The following is a 22,218-nucleotide window of genomic DNA, read 5'->3' on the forward strand; positions in this document are numbered from 1 at the left end:
CGGATAAAAATTTCCATCAAATGACAATTTAATCCCTATGAGACCCAAGTGTGCGCTGGACGGGCCGTGACATAGCCTAGCAAGCCCAGACATGACATGATGATGCAGTAAACACATTTTCTTTAATTAGATAAAGCAAAAACTTCGAGATAAATCCAAAAAATTCAAAAAAATCAAGAAAAATCAAATCCTATAAATAGTCGTTCCATAACCCAAAAAGGAGAACCAAAAATAGACGAAAAAATCCCTAGAGGTTCCTCCTTCTTGCTTAATTTAGTTTTGTTTTCTTCATTTAATTCTTTGTTTTATTTTATTTTTTATGAAAATTAATTGATTGTTAAATTTAATTAAATCTAGAAATATTTTTAGGTCAAAATACAAATTTGGAACTGATGCTGCCAGTAGACTTCGAAAAAGAATGGATATGTATAGATTTTAGATTTTTCTATGACCATAATTCAAACGGCTCCACTTTCTCTACCTTTATTAAATATAACTCAATTTTTGCTAAGATTTGAATAAATATCATACCAAAGATCGACACAGATCGGAGAGAAAAATGTTTTAGTACCAAAAATCCTTGGGGCCCAAAAATTTATTTTCATCTCCAATTATAAAATTTGAGGTTTTAAAATAGTATAGATCAAAATAGATCTATAAACACTTGAAAATCTTGAAAATTGACTATCTAAATAATGTACTATAAGATGTAGTATTTTCAAGTCTTGAAGTCTTTTTTTTTATGTCCACGTCTCTCAAAGGTTGAGATTATCAGATTTAAGAGTTTTTCAACATCAAAACAACTTATTATAGTGGATTTTTGAGGTGTCTTAATTTGATTGTCCAGAACCTTAACCTTATATAAACTTTTCCGGTATTCATCATATCTAATTTAGTAAATTTGGTAGTATTTGGGTGCTGACCGGGTTTGATTGCCATTATATTCACATTGTTCTTTAAAGCTCCCATGCAAAAATGTAAGTTCAACATAGTCTGGGTCGGCTACTAAATTTCTCACAAGATTAAAAATTAACTAATTTCAACAAAATGATTTCAATGCCTAGACCCAGAGTCAATCAAATAAAGAGGCATACTCATCAAATAGAGAGTTTCGGGCTTGAGAGAGAGAAAGAGTAGAGAGAGAGTTTTGGGCTTGGGGGCGAGGAAGATACGAGAAAGGGGCGGTGATGCGGAGTACAGACTTTTGGGCTGTGTTCGGGCCTGCCAGAGCTGACCCGAAAATAACACATTCTTTCAAAGCTGGCTCAGATCTGACCCAAAGCCCGACTCCACCCCTAAACACAGGCCCAGCCCAAATTGGACCATAGGCACTCTTGGTACCAATGCATTTTTTTACCAATTGATTTCACCCCAATTGGCAGCTAATTAGCACCTACTGACACGGGAAATTCGTTCATGTAAAAATTTCCGTGTATAAAACGTGCCATTATATAGCATAAGATATGGCTTCTTTATTTTATGAAAACAGTTAAAGGAAAATACATCTTCCAAAAATTAAAAAATTAAGGAAACTACATCTTCTCCAAAATTAAATCTTGATCATTTTTCATCGAGACGTCTAGGGAAACCTAGAGAGAGCTGTGTATGACCTCAAGCAACTTCAGGGAAGTCTGAAGAATTCGAAAACTCTTGTCCAAGAATCTGGCAGAAAAGCTATCTTTACAAAAAGTTAAAGTACTAAAAAATAAAAATTACGTCAGAGTGTATTGCAAACTTTAAAAGGTGATGCAAGCCAATGAATAAAAACAATCAAAAAATGAAATCTAACACGTGGTGTTTGATCAAAAGTAACATTCTCACCAAAGAGATCCGGTATATTTTGTGAAGTCATCATTTTTGCGATAGAAGCCAAGGTGAAAGGCATACCTCTTTCAATCTCCAGTCAAGCTTCTCAGTAAGCAACAAAGCAGCCACTCACTTATTGTGCAACAAATGACAGACAAATGGAAGAATGAAGGAAAACAGAAAGTACAAATCAATGAAACAGAGGAATCATATGACTGGTTTTCTACCTGTGTATGCCGAGTAAAGGTAGTGGTAACCGCAAAACTCGTGAGGAAAAGCCCTCCAAAAATCACCCAATTCCATTGGGTAGTTCTGCAGTGGGAATCGGAACTTGGGATGTAGTGGTACAATCATGAACAACATTGAACGAGCCCAAGCCCGATTCCTACAGAATGATACATATTCCATGTTTAGCTAGCAAGGAACTTTCTCAACTCCGAATGGAACCAAAACAAGAAAAGAGGTGATAGGCAGGAAACTGAAAACTAATATGATAACTTCTGTTGTGCTGCAAAACAGACCAAACCTGAAGCATCCAACCCAATAACAGCAAGGTTGCACACCGTGCAAATCTGCCCTTCAATGCCAGGCACAAATTTCGCTGTGCAGTAAGGGCACAAGACACTCTTCTGTCCATGATATATGGGAACAAAAGTCAATCCACAGAGAATAAATGGGTTTCGGAAGTCATAATTGAGCTGACTTGCATCTTTAGGGTTTCTCTCACAGATTTGAAGGACTTGACGAGCCTTTGAGGCCTGGTTAGAGGGCGGATCCGTCTCCAAAAGCCTCCTTGCGAAATTTGCAGCTGTATTATAATTGTTGCCCTTGAAGCAAACACCCATAGCATTCATCAGTGCAAGCCGCAAGTGGACCTTTTGAAGATTACAATGAGTGAAGTAAGCAGCAAGCTCTTGCTGCCGAACAGGGTCATCCTTCAGCTCCTTCCTCTTGACCTCCATTTGAAGGGCCAACACATACTCTTTTGCAATGACTACCAACTCTTTCACCTCATCAACCTCTCTTCTCGAATCAACCACTATGATTGGAATCAAGTGCAAAATGTTAAGAAAGAGCTTCAAGGCCTCAGCAAACTTGCCCTCGGTAGTGGCCTTATATGCAAGCTTAAGCCTCTCTTCTAGAAAAGAAAGCTTTGATACCATGGCAGGAGGCCCTCTCACATTAGCGCTACCCTGTTCATTCCAACCTCTCTCTACAGCTAAAGGCACAAGTGGGGCAGATGGGAATCCACGAAGATAAGCATGGCTCCCCAAGTAGAGATCCATGAACAATGGTTTCAAAGGAGCAAAGTTTCGAATGCCCAATTGCCGGCTAAGTAAACGCATAGCTGTATCAAAATTTCCAGCAGCTGCGTGCTCACCAGCAAGAGAGGATTTTTGAGTCCAAATTTGACTCACAGGCATGCCCGGTGTTGGTGCCACAAAGGATGAATTCGAAAGCCTTATTCCTGCAATATTTGCAGCAGCAGCAAGCTCAGGAGGAAGTTCAAGATCCTCAAGATCCCACCCCCCTTCTTCACCATCGCCATCTTCTATCACTTCCTCATCTCCAATAATTTCTAGGTCCCCATTCGGCCCCTCCATTTCTATTATCTCCAAGTCCTCACCCCAGTTTGCATCAGCAGCTTCCTCCTCTCCTTCATGAGCCGTTTTGCCCCTGTTCTCTAACCCACCTTCAAAAATGCCCATTGTGACCCTCAGTAACGGCCAATCTCCACCGCACATAATGGGTGCAGGAGGAATAAGAAGTGACGATTTAATACTAGATGGGATGGAAGGGACATTGCCTCCCAATTCAGCTGCTAGCCTTTCTGCAACTTCGGTGAGCCCATGAATGTAAGCAGTAACATAAGCCAGAGGGAGATGGCCCGAGTTTTCCAAGATCTTGACTCGTTCCTGAATATCACCTAGATAGAGAGCATTATGAAACTGACCCATAACATCACTTTTTAATTCGGCAATCCTCATCATCTTAGATAGCTTGTCCATGTTGCCTGCTACTAGATAGAGAAAAGAGAGCCTGTCAAAATTTTTAGTCCTCTGGTATGCATATTCAACGATGCAAGCATTCCCCTGTCGAAGGGCTTCGACACCCAACTTGTACCAGTGATCTTTATCATCGATCTCCTTGGCTGACGCAACAGCAACCTGGATGTTACCGCTTTCCAGGGCTAGGTTGAATCGGGTCCTCTCGTCCTTGACAAAGTGTAGGGCTACTTCAGGGAAGCCTTTCTGGTGAAGGTACCCAATCATTGCCTGCCCACAAAGCTGTGAGTTCTTAATCATGCTCATGACTTGATCATATCTCTTTTTAATCAGAGATAGCTTGAAAAGATACTCTGTGGAATCGATTCCCAATGTGGTGCAACTCCCATCTCGGCTCATGCAAAGAACCGAGTTACCAAAAACCCTTACAACATAGACCGGCTCATCAAGGGTTCGGATAATGCCATTGTCTCCATTAGGAAGGCAATACTTGATGTGGCTCAGGGTCGTGTATATGAACACACCATTGTCATCCCAAGCACCACTCTTAATGCGAATAGTTTCATGACAACTACATTGATGCACAAGGCTCCTACTCGCAATAGTAATTGTATGTTTGCTAAGCAATGCAACATATTCCATCTCATTTGACCAGGAAACATACTTTACTGAAGGGATGTGAAGATTTCCTAGAGTAGTCCTCTGTTGTAGATCAAATAAGAACACCTTGTCCTCTGCTCTGCATAGCACATTGCCAGTTGCAGCTGGAAATATAGTATCAACAGCAACCGGAAGGCTGTTTTTCTTTACCACTTCATTTCTCAGGTTCTTAACCACTATTTGGTTGTTCACCTTGTCGAGAACAGCAAAGCGGTTACGTGCCACAAAGATGGCAAATGCACCAGACCCTCTTTTTGATTCTGGGGGAGGATCATTCTTTCCCATAATTTCTTTGGGGACAGTAAAGAGCTCATATGAGCCACCGTCTACATCTGAACAGAGCAAGACTATATTCTCAGTGGGGCTGTAAGAGAGAGATCTTGGTGCTTGATTCAAGTTAAAATTGCCCGATCTTTTGATAGTCATGAGTTGGTCATCTTTTTGAGAGGTAGGATTAAAGCAGCGTAAAAATCGGTCTTTCACATAGTACAAGGAGTCACTGCTATATGCAAAGGCAGGTCGTTCTCTCTCTAGCTTAAAGACAAGCATGCCACTATCATGACCAGCTGCCAAAAGATTCATAGAGGGATGTGCAGCAAGAACCCAGAAACGATCATGCTCTCTACGGAAAGTCATTAAAACTACCCGTCTTGATGCATCCCAAACACGGATATTTTTGTCTTCCGAATTCGATACAATGATGTCGTGCTTTGCAACAAACATAACACAAGACACATTATTCGCGTGTCCCTTCAAGGTGTCCACTTCCCAGGCCTTGGTGTCTGTAAATTCAGAAAATTGGTAGTTTGTCATATCATTATCATGAATCCCTGAAAACCTGTAAAACATGAAAAAGTAAACAATCATATGGTAAATAGCAGTGTTTTAAAATTCGCCGATCCGACTAGGAACAGCCCGAGTGAGATAGGCGCCGGTAGGGGACCGGTTCGAGTCCCATATGGAATCAGGCAATTCTTTTATTTCTCCATTTTTATTAGCCCTCATCCACCATTTTCTTGATTTCTCCCCCATTTTGCATCTGTTTTTTCTCAAAAGACATGTAGGTAGTTCATCTTCAAACACTCTACATGATCCACAACTAAACCCCCATCGACAAAATAAAAAATTGAAAGAGGTTAGTTGTGCAAGCATCAGGAAACAGTTTCCTGCATTGAAGGAAGAATGTTTTATTTCTCAAATAAAAAACAGATCAACTGATTTCAAATCTGTAATAGATCAAATTTGATTTCATATTTAAAAAACAAATCATCTGATTTCAAATCTGGTATTATAATCTAATAGAAGGTGGCTTTCTAATCTGCTTTTTGGATTCCCAAAAACCCTCGAATCTGCTTTCTCCATTAAAAACCCCCTTTCTTGATCTAATTTTGATTTCATACCCCCCCCCCCCCCCCCCCCCCCCCCCCCGAGCACAAAAAACAAAAAAAATACAAATAAAAATAAAAATAAAAATAATCATATTTTTTATCTCGAAAAACAGATTGGAAAACCCTCCTTTTCTAAATCCGTTTCAAATCATCTCCCATGGCAGATTAGAATTTTTTCTCATTTAGAATCAAAACAGGCGCTGTCCCCATTTTAAGACCGATATAAATCAAATGATTCAATCTGTTTTGATTTGGAAAAAAGATATGTCTTGAACAGATTTTTTTTTTTGAAGTTTTAACTGTGTTATGTTGACAGATTTGAAATCAGATGATGAGAATGATAAAAAAAAAATCGACTAAAAAATAACGTCAGATCAAATCTACTCTTCAACTGAAAAAAAGAAAAGAAAAGGAAATTTGTGATTTTATGGGTATTTTTTTTCATTTCTTAACTGGAAAAAAACTCAAAATTCAGTTTATGGTTTTCCTTTCCTACATTTTTTTTTTTTTTTTAAATCTTTTGGACTCTATACAAACAAACCACCTGAACCAGCAATCTGACTCAGAATCGGTGGGTGACCTGTTCAACCACTGGTCTGGAACTTTTAACACTGGTAAATAGAATAAAAATTACTCGACATAAGCCAATGGACTATGGAGACCATTGTGTTACTGTGTTCATCACTATCTGATGAGATGTCAGACAGTGATGGAGAGTGAAAGGATCCCCAATTGAGTCATGTCAGGTCCTGGTGGGTCCACTCTCTCTCTCCATCAAATCGATCATATCAATGGACAGAGATGAACTGAGAGAACCATTTTTTTACATGTTTTCATCGGATTATAGTATATTTTCCAATTGTGTTCCAGCACATACCATTCATTCGCCAAAGCTTAACTTGTCGATCATCAGCTCCTGAAACAATCAGGGGCAATGTGGGGTGAAATGCTGCCCAGTTTACTCCACGATCGTGACCCTCCAACACATATTTCACAACAGCATCACCACCTCCAAATAGATCAGTATTCATTTGGGTGAGCCTCAAAATGTCATCAGCTGGTGAAACAGTCTTCTTCCTAAGAGCACCAATGTCCCACACCCTAACTGTCTGATCCAAGGAGGCTGACGCCACCAAGTCCTCCTTAGGATGGAAAGAAGCACACATCACATAGTGGTTGTGGCCCGTTAGCACAGAAATACAGGTTCTTGACTGCCAGTTCCATATTCTTATGGTTTGATCATCACTGGCACTAACAATCCATGGGTACTCATGGTGGAAGTTAACTGTACGGATGTAATCAAGGTGCCCAAGAAGGGTGAAGAGGCATCGGCGTAGCTTATAATTCCAGACTTTGATTTTGTAATCATCTCCTGCAACATTCACCCAAAACGATGACAGGAGGTTCTAGAAACATTCTCTTCATCATTCAAGTTTGTAAAACGCTCTTTTATAACTCATTAGCATAATCTGCAGATTCTGCATGATCATTGGCATGTGTTTAGAACTTTGCACTATATCAAAATCATCAGTTACATGAATATATGTTCATTTCAGTTACAGTACCCCAAACAGTAAGGACACGACCCTGCTTCTTCTTTCTTTTCAATTTCCATTTTCATGGAGTTCTCAGGCAACAAGAATGAGAAATCTTCAGAATTCAAGATCCTGTAGGAGTTCTAGTTACCACAAACTAAGAGTATTGTGGGAAGATTCTAGTTACCACAAACTAAGACTATTGTGGGAAGAAAATTACAGTTACAAGAGAATCAAGAATTTATTTTTTCAGTAACTGAAAATTAACAATAAAACACAATGAGAATGAAACCCAAAAACATGAAAATGAAAATGAAAATGAAAAATCAAACAAGGTTTCAAAAAACGCTGGGGGCCGGCTTGGAGCCCAGCGCCCAAGCAGGCGTGCAGAACCTCAGGCACGCTGTAGTACAAATTCTTTAGATATATACAGATATGTGCTGTCCAAAAGCACATGTGCATATATTTGTGTCAATTTTATAATTTATTGCATTTGAAAATATTATAACATACATTTTTCATACAAACATATGACATATCGCATATTGAGAATAAACTTGTTCAAAATTTCAAAATTTAAACCACACAAAATTTTAAAAAAATTTAGAATTCTAATAGGCTATGTATTAGTCATGGTCTCCAACTGTCCATATTCCATAATAACAACTTTTGATTCTTCAAACCACATAAAATACTTTTGATTCTCAGAAATAGGTATAGCTAAGAAATTGACGCCTTATGGAAGTGTTCTTTTAACTTTGGGATTGAAAATAACCCCTACAACCTATTTAAACCTTTTTGGGTCAAAATTACCCCTTTTGCTTTTTTGGGCATCCTTAAAAATTGAAAAAAGGCCCACATCCCTAGGCACCAACCTAGGCACCCATCCAGATACAGCCGCCCAAAATTGGGTGCCCAAGTCTAGGTATGCAGCCAAAGGCATCTTGGGCACCTAAGCTCCAAGACCCGTTTTTAGAACATTGAAATCAAACTAAGTTAGATTAAGCATGCCAACAAAAAAACCCCAACATGAAATAATATCAAGATAGATTGGTACTGAACTTGACATTAACCCAACAAGAAAATGGGAAGAAACCAAAAATAAAAAGAGGATTCCCTTGACCATCGGACTGTAATGGTATAGTCAACAAGAAAACTGCAAAAGTTACCAAGATCCCTTGAACTTCACCAGACGAGCTAGAAATAGCAATCTCCCATTGATCTTGAAATCGATATACAAAAATGGCAATCTCCCATTGATCTTGAAATCGATATACAAAAATTGAAATCTTGTTTTGTTCTCAAGTTCTTTATGAAAGCAATATCCTACTTCATGAAATTTATTTTAATTATATTAAACTTTTTAAGAGTTCATTCTTCAAAATAAATAGTTTGACATTGAGTGGCAGATCAAGAGCCAATCCTCTATAAGCAGTTTTGCATCTGATGTGGCAGACACTGCATGATGTTGGCAACATAGGAGATACGATCCATGCATTGACACGAGGGGAAAGATAAATATTAACGGTAGCTAAAGTGATGACAATAACAAGTAAATATGAATTACAAGGTCAATGGGGCATTACTTGCCCTACTGTACATTCGATTCTAGTGTATCATTTATTTAGCCAAGAAATTAAACAAATAGAGTGCTCTTTTGTCATGCACCTCACAATGCGTTAAAGCAAACATTTGATTAGATCATCTAGGTTAACGCACGCAAATTGGGTTTGCAGACCGCAGGAAGTTTCCTTCCTCAAGAGGTATTGTAAGACTAATGAGTCCAAGCCAAGTGCATCAGCAGAAAGTCTTGCCAATTCTAACAAGCAATGAGAAGGCGATACGATCAATCACATTGGGAGGTCTTCTGATCACTGTAACTTAAACATGTGCTCTGCTACTCCAAGAAAAACCTGTCAATATAGATAAATATCCATAATCTTTTGAAATCATTGTGTATACATTCAATCTCTTTTGCTCGATGAAGTGTAAACGCATTCAACTCTTTCATCATGCTCCAATAATCAACTTACAGGCAACAACACCCGAAAGAGATAAAGACATAGGCAACATCAACAAAGTGAAACTTCTAGTACCCACCTAATTATTGTATGAACATAGCAAGAGTATTTGTTAGCTTTTTTTTTAAAAAAAAAGGCAGCCAGGATAAACTGATAACTCATAATTTGATGGAAACATATTTAGTGGCCACCATGATACACACTGGAAGCAACAAACTGTAAAAGAACAAAAGCATATATGTGTGCGTGTATATTTGTTTTGTGTGTGTGGGTATGCATGTGGACATATAAACATAACAAGGGCATTTTAATCACTCTATACAGGCACATGAATCAGGAATAATAGATCACTACATAAACACAAAGAAGCTATCGACCAAATAATAATGGCACATATATAAATGACATTAACAAATCTACAGTTCCAGATCAAAAGGAATCATCTGCAACGTAGAATGGTGACATCTTACATAACCATACAGCAAAGTTGAATGCATATGACAAAAAAGCTCTATAAGAACTAGAGATACAAATACTGACATCCAGACAAGGTCCTGCATATTCCCAGTTGACTAAACAATTCTGAATAAGCATTGAAGACCATAATGAAGAAACTTGTAGGATCACAATTGATGCAACATGATCCTTGGCATATTTTTCATAAGAGAGATTAAATGAACAAAGCATCTCAAATCTCATAGGCATAAGAGATGATGGGTAAGAAGGTTCACATTATGTACAGAGAATCGGCCAAAAGAAAATAAGTTACACTCAAATATTTGGTTCCTACAAAAGACATTATCATGGGAAATTCTTGTTGAAGAAATTCCTAAGAAGATTTTCAAAACTTTGGTTCTCAGGAAATTCTCTGACAGGAACAATTAAAAAAGTAAAACAAATAAAACTGCAGGAGAATCAGCAAAAGTTTACAAATCAAAGTACATTTCAAAAACCTGCAAGACAATGATAATTTTTTTGTTTTCTCCTTTTTTTTCTTTTGATGGATGACAATGAGGATATTTGTAAGTACAACTCAAGGTCACAATGCTGAGAGATGAATGTGATATTGCACAGAAAATCTTCTTCTGCAGTGAAATGACATCAGAAATCTGTCCTTGTTGGCCCGCAGTGAAACCTCCTCCATAGATCACTCCTTCCAAGTAAACCAATTGTGAAATAATCCTATGCTAATCATCTGCATTTGTTTACTAATCACCACATTTACTGTTATGATTCTGATATGAATACAGTTATCATCACAACTATTTCTATAATTCAATCTGGCTCGACTTAAAAAGGATCTATCCATAGTTTCCTATGGCATATTAAACCATCATTACAAGTTGAAGATATATGAGATCTCAGAGAGCAGAAACAAAGATAAATAAGTTTAAATTAAGAAAGTTAAAACAACGCATGCGAGCAAGCAATCATCCAATATCCATATCTCAAAAGCAGAAATATATCCAAATTACGTTCATAACAAGATCACAATAAAAAAACATGAGATTCATATAAAAGCATATTAGTCAATTGTATGTAAATGAAGAGAGCAGAAAGAAAATTTCAACAATGCCAGCTGGTAAAAGGGGAAACAGAACTTCAGATGCACTGATCAAGATAGAGAGAGAGAGAGAGAGAGAGAGAGAGAACCTCCAGAAACAAACAATGGCTGAGAATTGTGGAAGTGGACACCTCGAACAGGGCCATCATGCTCCTCGAATCGATCAATGAGAGTGCCCATACGGTAGTCCCATAGCTGAATAACACCCGTGTGAAGGCTAGCCAAGATCCATGGCCGTTTTCCATGGAAACTCAACCCCTTCACCCTGTTGCTCTTGGTCTCGAACTTTATCAGCATTATCCTCTCTCACTCTCAACCTAAAATCCCCAACCAAAGTAGTCTCCCTCTCTCTAAAACGTCCACAGAGAATCACTCCTCCCCCTCTCTCTTCATCAAGACCATCAAGAGACTTAAAATGAAAATGCAGGAACCTGGATCTGGAACTACGCTCCAATGGGAAGCGAAGGGAAGGGAAGGAGAACAAATGGTAACAAGGCACCTGACCTCAGATCTGAGACAAATGGGTCTCATCAAAGTCTCTGCTCTGCCATTAATTTGTAGAGAGAGAGAGGTAGCGAATATAGAGAGAAAATTTTGAGAGAGAGAGAGGGAGATCGAAATTCAGAAGAGGGAGGTTAAGATGGAGAAATGAACACGGAGCAGATGCATATTTGGAGTTGCGATTGAGGTGTCACTAGGCAGTAGGCACCAAACGAGCCGAATGCGAAACCACGGCCGACGCTCTTGTATTATGTGCGTGTCGCACGTGTTATTTGTGATTTCCTTATTCGGTAAGGGTAGCAGTGGTCCGGCGGCCCAGTCCGATCCTAAATAATAGGGCATGAGCCACAAAAATGTCACCTTGAGGACCGGGCCGGGGTCGGGCCATCATGGCCTGAGGAACAAACCAGGCTGGGACAGCGTCAAGATTGGATCTAGCCTGTTTAACTCTCTAGGGCTTCTTTGTCCCGGTTCCGGCTGTACCAGCCTAGGCGAGTCCTCATGGGAATAGGGTCGGGCTAACGCCATGGCAAGCCCGGCCTAAGTCCGGCCTGTTGTCCGACGTAGTATATCGGCTTATTTATAAGTGGACACGGTTTCTAGGCGGCCAGCCTGTGGGCTTGGCAATAACTTGATTAAAGCATGAGGCTCGACAGAAAGTGAGAGTGGAAGCTTTGCAGAGAGTTTGGAGAGAGCACGCGGGGAAGGGAAATATTACATTAATTCTCAAATCATTTTATAAAATCATTATTAAGTTTGATCTCATTTTTCACTAGAATATTTATGCTTTAAGCTTCATTACACCAACACATCCCTTTACAAAATCCTTTAAATTTCAAAATTACTCAGGTTCACTCTTTAGGTTGGAACCTGAACAACCGTGGGGCATTTTGTAATTTAACCCATGCACAGGGCCTGAGCTGAATGATGATTATCCCTTAGTTATTTAGGTTGTAACTGCAAATGATATTTACATTGTTGGTTAGTCATTTTTTTATTATAAACCCTTATTCTGGTTTTCGACCTACATAATCAAGGTTATTATCGTCGTTTAGCTTGACCCACTTAAGTGCGATAGAGTTATCGAAGTGAAAGCTTTATATGCTTCCCCAACTGCATAAAACTTACATGCTTTCCCCTATCTAACTGTCCATTATGAACGGACGGTTGAGATGGTCCCAATTATTGTCATGTCTCTATACTATTTAATCTTTATTTTACAAATTATTTTGATGCCAAATTGTGGCCGTCTACTCCTCTCTTAAAGTCTCACCTATAGAAAATATTAAAAAATATTGTCCGTAAAATAAAATGATCAAAATACCCATGAAAGTACCCATTGTATTCTATTGTAAAACTAATTTTAGTAGTTGTTTTAGGCATGGCCCATTGAGATGATGGCACGAACTAAATTTCATATCCACATAATTTGTAAAAGAAATAAAAATAAAATACTCTGAGACGTCTGATGTAGATCAAACGGTCAATGGCTCACTTGATTAAATTGGACGGCTGGATGGGAGGGGAAGCATTGTTTTCTATGCAGTAAGGGAAGTATAGAAATATTTCCCATTATCAAAATGCTTCTAATTGTTCAAACTTTATAACCACAAATAGGGGTGATTATAGAATTTTTAAAATATTTTAGAAAGGACTCGAATTGAATAAAAATAAAAGTTAAAATGTAGTATGGTTGGATCTGAAGGTGTATTGGAATTCCAACAATTGTCTTTTTTCTTCTTAGGAGGGGAAGTGTAGTATTTATCTATGCACTAGTTTTTTAATTCCCATATGTTTTGACTCATGTTTTTGTAAATACCGATTGTGTAGTCAATTCTTCTAGGATCCTCAATTACTTCAGATCATGAATCAAATGGATTGTCATAGGATGAACCTCTTGTTAGACCTCATTGACACATATTGTGTGGATAAGATAACTTGGTTTATATGGATTTACAACCAAGAGATTAGTGTGGTTGAACCTTTGTGGTTCAAAAAAGAGTTTTGCATATTGCAAAATCAATGGGCATTGATTTATTTTTGGCATGAAACTTGTTGTATTACTTCATGACATTGGCATGAGCATGTTAGAAAAGTACATTTTATGTGTTATGTTTGAGTAGGAGCTGCTACAATCCCACGATTGTTTTTAGTGTTTGGATATTCGGATATACAGGCTTTCTATTATTAAATATCCAAATAGTTTAACATTCCAATGGGAGTACATATTTGTGTCTTGCAGGCCATTTAGAACAACATGCTATAATGTTGTTCACTCATAAAACCCGGATATGTGGCGCTGGTTGTATGGTTATAGAAGGGTACTGCTTGATTAAAAAACTTCCTTGAGCAGCTGAAGATACGACTCCATACAATGAGGGTACGTGATGATCTTTTATGAAAGCGAGTCCATGATTCGCAATGTAAAGTATAAAGAAAGACTATGACCACGTTCGGGATGTAAGCAACAAAGAGAAAGAAGTTTTAGAACTCCCACAGAGGCTACATCCATGAATCCTTAGAGAAAGGATTGATGGTGAAAGAGTTCCCCACAATATGAAATAAGCGTAAGAAAGAATAAGTGAGAGATGCTTGAGAGAGAGAGATTGTAATTAGGAGTCGAGAGGAAAAAAGATTGTCAGGCTTTCAAAGGCCAAGTGGGAGATGTTGAGTTTATGTGGCCATTCAAGATCTTATGAGAGCATGTAATCAATACTTAACAATGAACTCCAGTGGGAGTGTGGTCCATAGTGACTAAAAGATTGTGGTCTAGAGGGACCAAAAGCGATTATGATCTAGAGGGACCGAGATAGGAAAATGTTATTACCGATACTCAAACTTGGCTCAAGTTGCTAGGTCAATCGAGTTGGAAAACCCTTAATTAAGTAGGCATAGAGCACAATCGTTGAGGGTTAGTAGGGTCATCTCTTGATGAGGTTAGAGTTGCCGAGGGTAGAGAGCCAATGAACTATGTGACCCGTGTGTGCGATGGTAGGCCTATAGATGCGAGGGTCAAAGCCTTATCATTTAATCATCACATAGCATGTATATATGATAGCCGTCTTAGGAAGACAAATCATCATTGAGGGTGATATATATAAATGTGTGAGAGATTACGTATATGCATCATAAAGTCGTGGTTGCACTAGATATGTGTGACTTTGGACGTTTCTCTAAGGGAGAACATGTAATCCATATGTCCCATTACCTATCGGCTGACTTTAATAGCCCAATCATGAACCTTTGCGATGGTATGTGGGTCACGACAACTGCTGGGTCAATTTGAGAAAATGAGTATGGATTATAGTCCACAGTAGAAGATGAAGTGCTTCAACAATTTATAAATTCCTTGACCTAGTTGGATCCAAATCCTATTAAAATTATTTAGAATTAATTATTTTTATGTTAAATAATTTTTAGCATGATAGTTTGAAGTTTTTGAAGTCTCTGGATATTTTAGTTTCTCAAAAAGAATTTATAAATAAAGATAAACTAAATTTTCAATATTTTATTTAAAGAGAAAATAAAATAAATTAATTTCTCTTTTCTAAAAATTCAATTTCATTTACAATAATTTTCCTTATACATGGGGGCCCACTATGAGTTAGTGTGGGTGGTGCGTGAGGCCTGCTAGAGGCCCTATATGGGCATGCCCGCTTTAAGGAGTACTTTCTTAATTTTATTAAGAGGCCATTAAGTCACTCAATCAAGATGAATAAAAATGAAATGTTTTGAAATTAAAGATATTTGATGTCAATAAAAAAAGTATATGTAAGAAGGTTATGGAAAATAAAAGGTAAATATGATATTATTTGTCATATTTTATTATTTGATGGGATTACATTAAGAAAACTGAAGGATAAGGTTCTAAGTTCTAACACATTTCTTTGAATGATGATAGTTGATCTAATGATTTTATGATTCAGATCCCTCACCCCATATATCTTCCATAATCAATGGTATGGAGAGTAGAACTCTCCATAATGATGGCTAGCCATAAGAAACCCTAATCCTAGAGAAAAACTATGAAAGGGGGCTCAATCTCCACCAATTCTCTACACCTCTATCTAGCTCTCTATCTCTCTCTCCTCTAAGAGTGGCACACAACCCTCTCACCTCTCTCTCTCATCACTCTTGATCTCTTTAACCCTCTCACCTCTCTCTCTGATCTCTCTTGATCTCTCTAACCCTCTCACCTCTCATCTCTCTTGATATCTCTAACCCTCTCCTTACCTTAGAAATATTTTTGAAAAATAGGGGGCACGCCCCATGCATATGTTGCCTGGAGGTGGTATGCCCATATTAAGCCATTGAGGCCTTCCACCTTTGTGTTATTGTTCCACTGCTCTCTAATTTAGTTAAAGGTTGTAGCCAAGACTTTCTCATACTTTAAGGATCTGAGACAAATCATTGATCACATGTGTCATTTGAAGATGAGATCTGGAGTGGGGTGTTTAAAGTCTAGTTGAAGTAAATTTTTGACAATCTTCTTTATGGTTTGCAATTTTATCTTCTCTTATTCCCATGAGTATTATGTGTTTTATGATCCCAAGATAAAGTTTTAACAATTTCGTTTGTATAATAAATAATTGTTCAAGTGGCAGCAAGAGAGAGTCATTGGGTTGCTTTTGTGTTTTTATTTTCTCATAATGCATTTGGACTCTTGTAAGTAATCCGGATTGTGAAAACAAAAGAAAAGAAGAAAAATTTTAATCGGTATATACTTCCGTGGGTTAGATAGTCTTACTTTTACACTCCACTTTCTTAATATTTGATTCAAACTTTAAATTAGTTAAAAGATAGAAAATCATTGATTTCAAATAACATTTGCTTTCCTATTCTATAGGTATTATTTAAAATTTGAATTGTCCTTGATATGGTAAATCCAAATTACGATAAAATTAATTATATTTTAATTTTAAATAGGATGTCAAAATCTAAAGGGATAAGGTTCCTATCTTTCTACCCAAAACTATGATGGTGATTTATAAAATGGATGACTGATTAAATCTCTTGCACCCCACAAATTGCCACAATTATCCTAAAAGATCTAGCTAGAAATTAGATAATGCAAACCCAAGAAAATCTTATTCAAATTAGAAGATAGATTTCTTTATATTTAAAGATATAATTTGTATTTCTTTCAAACATACAAGAAGATTATCTCTCATGCACCTACTCTTTCTCTTGTCCATGCCAATTTTATTCGCTTTCTCTCTCAAAAATTGAAAGTCACGTGCCTCCCCTCTTTTGACCATAGGGAGGTAAGCCACCCTCTCTCCTCAATATTTGTATCACGCTACCCTCTCTCCTTTAAGTGTATCACATCACCTAAAAAAAAAAGGAGGTGGTATCAAATGAAATCCTAGAGTTATGGTTTGCTGATATTTAAAGAAGAAGAGATGTACAACTGGCCAAGAGAGAAATAAACTTAGCATTGCCCTAGTTTATTCACATAGGTTTCTATAAACCCTAGTTTTTTTTAGCTACCTAAAAACCCTAGAAAAAGAAATATTACCTACAACCCCATATCAAAATTTCTAGCAACACCTAAAAGAGTAAAAGTATGTCATTGGTAAAGGAATTGGGTGTGGTGTATACCAAGACTTATAAGGGTAATTCCAGGCATTTTTAATAAGTCTTTCCAGTAGTTTTAATCATTTTTCAATATTTTTTTTTTCAGTAGTTTTAATTATTTTTCAATATTATTTTTTATTTTCTATGAATTTTTAGGCACTTGTTTTGTATTAAAAATTACAGTGGAAGTTTGTTTAAAGCTTTTGAAAAATTTATATTTCTTTTGGCAGTGAAAACAACGATATTTGGTTCTATCTAGGGTATTATTTTAAGGGTGTAGTTTTTATAAGGTTGCAACTTTAAACAATCCAATTAAGGCGCACCTCCAAATTCTATCATAACATGTAATTTTGGTGTTAAATTTTTTTAGGATTATCTGAAACTTTATTTCATATCTAGTTATAAAATTTTAAACTCTAAATATGGTTAAAATCAAGTAGATCTATAAACATATAAAAATTTTGAAAATTGACAATCTAGATAATGTGTTGCAAGATGTACTATTTTGAGACTCAAAATATTTTTTTTTTCATATTCATGCATCTCGATGTCGAGATGATCAATTAGAGGTTTTTCAACATTAAAACAACATTCCCTGATGGATTTTTGAGGTGCATTTGTAATTGGACATTTTAAGGTTGTGACCTTATATAAACTTTTTCCTTATTTTAATTTACAACAACAAATAATGGCAGAATTCAAGTACTTTGAATAAAAAGAAAAAAAAAATCATTGAATACTTTGAGTTCCACATGGTCACTCCTTTTATAAAGAGAATATGTTTGATCTTGAATTTTTAAAAACTTAAAACAAATTAATCTCAAGCTTAGCTAAGCCATCAGCCACATCATTAGCTTCTCTATAAACATGTCCAAGAGTTACTACTATCCATGATTTGCAACTAAATCAATCTCAGGCTCCAAGGCAATCTTTGCTCCATTATTGCACCAGTTGATGACATTAAAGAACACTATAAAATTACCACCTCTCTGCTTATCCTATAAAAGCTTCAGTCCTTGGAACAGAGAAGTAAGCTCCATCTTGATTTATCGTTGTACATTTGTACGACCCAAAATAACAGAATATCACACTTCCATCTGAATCTATAAGCACTCCTACTGTTGCCAGTGTTACATTCCCAAGTTAACTCCTATTGAAATTATGTTTAAAACATCCCAGCATAGGAGGAACCCATCTTCCCTCAGGTCGAAGCTTCGAAATGCACTGATTGACTAGATTAACCAAACATCTTGTGTTTCTTTCCTTCCAAATCTCCCATAACACAACCACACGAAATATTCTCCTAATCATCTCCTTTGTCTTGGCTAATTTAGGTAGGTTCAAATGTTCGACAATGTTCATATTTCCTCAGTGCACCATCAAAGAAATCCCTATCTCTTGGAAAGCCCACTCTCGTATATGAGAGGTAATGAGGAAGTGTAAAAAAAAAAATGATCTCTCGTTTCTTCATCTCCTTTGCACATCAAACGTATATTAACCAAAGTTTTACCTCTCTTTTTAAGTTTGTCCATAGTAAGAGTCCTACCTGTTGGGTTTATGTAGCTTTTCAAGGCTTTATGAGTGCTTGTAAAATGAAATGATATAGTGGAACATGAACTCAAGGGGAGTGTGGTCCATCGTGGACCATACTAAGCAAACGATGGTTTGCTGATACTGATATGTGTTTATTGATTTAGGCCAGTCGGTTGGAAAAAACCCATTTTACTTGGGCATGAAGAACAAACCGATGAGGGTTTATGGGTTAGCCCTTGATGAGGTCGGAGAATATGTCCGGATGAGTGAGTCGAGAGACTGTGTTACCCTTGTGTGTGATGGTGACCTACTGAGATGGGGGCTAAAACCTCATCCATGTTTCATCACATGGTATGCATATTGATAGATCGTTCAGGAAAGCCATATATCTACCTTTGGGTGAAGCATATGTATGTGAGAGAGACACCTCTGTGCCATAGAGCTGCAGTCGCATCAAGTCGTAGTGACCTTAACTCATCTCTAGGGGAGGACCTATAATCCACAGACTGGGATTGCAACCCCTTGATTCATCGACCTGACTTTGGTAACCCGCTAATGAACCCCTGCTTGGATTGTGGATCATGCGAAACACTTGGTCGTTCGATAAAGCTAGTGTGGTCTGTAGTCCACAGTTGAAGGTGGACTACCCCGTTATTACAGATTGGATTCCTAAAGCCATATGGATCATTTTCCCATTGTATTAATTTAATTGTGTTCATTTTATTATTGAAATGATTTTAGTTTTATTATTTGAATTTTTATGAATCTGTCAATATTTTATTTGTGATTTTTGGACTTATAAAAATATAGTTATTGTTCTTACAACGTTATAAAAATTCAAATATATATTTTAAATTATTTTATTCAATTTTGGGGCCCACATGTGCCACAAAAAGATGGCACGCCCCCACCATCTTTGGATTCTCTTGTTTGCTTTTAAGATAAGGTTAGTTTGATTCGTTGCATGTGGTCAAATCTTTGAAGGGATATTGACCATGGCTTTATCTATTTTGTAGCAAGTTTGTTTTAAAGAGATATAGTCAATTTGAATTGATATGGATCTTATCTTATTTATATTTGGTAGTATTTATCTACTTGATATTATTTGATATATCCTTATGGAATATGTGACATGGATCGTGCAATTTTGCAGAATGCATGATATTTATTTTATTTAAATATATTGATGAGAAAATGGTTTAGGAAAGGGAAACAATGTTTCATGCACCTTCCATAATGTTGATGGCCCATCTATGGAATGGATGACTCAGATCTCTCACCCCACAAGTCACCCTTGATCGATTTCTCACCCCACAAGTCACCCTTGATCGACGGTCTATGTTCAATCTCACAAGAAGAAGCAAGCTAAGGAAAATCCTAAGAAACCCTAATCTTATTCAAAGCCTATAAAAATTGATTGTCTCTACCCAAAATTTATACACCTTATCTCTTGTACCTAATTATCATCTTTCTCTCTCATATCCCAAAAAGGGCACGCACTACTCTCTCATGTTTGATCTATCTCTCACATTGTGAAAGAAGTTTGATCTATCTCTCACATTGTGAAAGAATATGAGGGTTTAGATTATGGAGTTCTTCTCTCCTATCTCTCAAATATGGATTTACAACTAAGGGTTTTAGGGTTTAGTAAAAAGAGAATACATCTCTTTCAAACTAGGTTGCTAAGAGATTTCACCTAGGGTTTGAGTTTGTGATCAAAGGGGTTCATGTTTCTATTGGTGTGGCTTGGCCGAAATTTGCTTTCCCGGTTCAAAATTGAAGCTAGACCGTTGATCCCGCGCCATCGGATGGTAGTGACTCGATATTGGGTGTAATAAACCCAGTTAAGGTAATCTCCAGCAGTCTTCTTTTTTTGTTTCTTGCAATCTTATCTTTTATTCTCAAGCATAGTATATAGTTGTTTCAATGGTATCAAGTTGTTAAGATCTTGGTTTTATTGTTATGTTGATTTTATTTTGAAATTTATATTATTATAATAAATACCACCTGTAAGTGATCTGTTGCCAAAAAAAAAAAAAATATATATATATATATATATTCCCCCGATAAAAGATCACATAGGTTTTTCTTTCACTATCTGGCATGACAATCTACAAGAAAGCTTGAACCTCAAGGGGAATTACCCTTTCAAATCTTGTTAGGCACCGATTGCGCCCATATAATATGATTGTGAAAACAAACGATATGTTAACATAAAATAAGTTGTCATTTTCTATCTCCCAAACTACCTCGCATCCCAGGAAAATGCATAAGCTCCGAATGCTTTAACACTTGAGTGAGTTGTGTGATCACCACATCACGAACCCTGTTCTATATGCATCCTATATGCAAGATCTACTTCAAGCCACCATGCTCAGTAATCTCCTTTACCCTAGCCATAGGATGCGTAGCCCTAGCAAATAGCTTAGGATACGCGCCCTCTAAGGACTATCCCATAACCATTTGTGGGACCAAAATGACACTTTATCCCCTTGACAAATCAACCATAAATGTTCCTTTCAAATATTGATTTACACCATAAGAAACCTTTCCACGTATTAGATAGATGGACACCACCTCTTCCCCTAGTTAATAAGCTGTGAATTTCAGTCTAGACCGTACTTAGCCTCCAAAACTTGCCCTTATAGCTGATTCTCACCTTGCAAACATCTCTACCGCCATTTCATTGATAACAATTTGTTCACAAGCTTAAGTTTCCTAATACTCTACACAATCCCGTCCCCCCTTTCTTTCTTAGGAGTACGACATCCCAACTTATCAGATGGTACTTCCTTTCTTCATTAAAAGACCCTCAAAAAAAATTTCTCATCATCTGCTCAACAAGCGTAAGAGACATTTGGTAAACCGATAAATTAGAGAAGATTTAATAAATCTTATTCGACCCCTGGGTATAAGAATTTAGTCTTCTACACGTTTAACTTCACCTGAAATCTTTGAATAATGGGATGCCATGTAGCTCTTAGTAGCCTAGAGTTCAAGAGAGGCAACTCAAGACTTTTAATAGGAAATTGTTCCACATTGTAGCCATCATAAGATGTAAAGAAGCACACAATCTCTTTGGCAAGCCAGCCAAACAAATGAGGTTTTATCAAGTTTGACCTTCAATCACAAAGTCATCTCATACCACTTAAAAAATATGCTAATATTAAGAATCTGATCCAACTTTGTGTTACAAAAAAATCAAAAATGTCATTTTCATAACATATATGGGATATACCTTGGCAGAACCTAAAGCCACAAAATCAATCCTTCTCTTCCATATTTCTCGACATCATACCAAATCCCTTTGCCACTAAAGTAAATGAAAATGGAGGGGGATGATGATCTTGTCTAGTGCCTCTGGTCACCTTGAAAAAAGCCTTTCAGGCTTTCAATAATTAACACACAAAACTAGGTACTTGAAAGATATCCCTTAATCCATCGCTTCCACCTCTCCCAAAAGCCTATACACAATGTAATCTCTTGTAAAACATCCCAATCCATTCTATTGTAAGCTTTTTCCATATCCGACTTTATCAAAATTCTGGGTTCAGTAATCATATTCTTAGAGTGTGTATGTGTTCTTGAGCTATGAGAATGCTATCTTTGATTTGTCTATTGTGAATA

General features: G+C 37.1%; 1 protein-coding gene across 6 annotated transcripts; it reads right to left on the reverse strand.

Annotated features, from left to right (window-relative positions):
• Positions 1–1,430: 1,430 nt before the first annotated feature.
• On the reverse strand, positions 1,431–11,720 carry LOC18432905 (coatomer subunit alpha-1). 6 transcript variants are annotated; one of them, XR_016044818.1, is made up of 5 exons: positions 11,070–11,720; positions 6,738–7,232; positions 2,333–5,254; positions 2,034–2,191; positions 1,431–1,662 (listed from the first exon to the last, which is right to left on the reverse strand). XR_016044818.1 is itself a non-coding variant. In XM_020666414.2 (4 exons), exons 1-4 carry the CDS (start codon positions 11,275–11,277, stop codon positions 2,157–2,159), a joined length of 3,660 nt encoding a protein of 1,219 aa, XP_020522073.2. In that variant the 5' UTR covers positions 11,278–11,720; the 3' UTR covers positions 1,839–2,156. The 6 variants fall into 6 exon arrangements, 4 of the variants coding, with proteins under 4 accessions (XP_020522073.2, XP_088708468.1, XP_011622877.1 ...); XR_002280703.2 differs by lacking the exon at positions 1,431–1,662 and adding an exon at positions 1,839–1,908; XM_020666414.2 differs by lacking the exon at positions 1,431–1,662 and having other exon boundaries at positions 1,839–2,191.
• Between the last annotated feature and the right edge of the window lie 10,498 nt (positions 11,721–22,218).

This window comes from Amborella trichopoda, chromosome 11 (assembly GCF_054954075.1).
Source record: "Amborella trichopoda isolate Santa Cruz 75 chromosome 11, AtrichopodaSantaCruz75HAP2 v2.0, whole genome shotgun sequence".
In the NCBI taxonomy this organism is placed as follows: domain Eukaryota; kingdom Viridiplantae; phylum Streptophyta; class Magnoliopsida; order Amborellales; family Amborellaceae; genus Amborella; species Amborella trichopoda.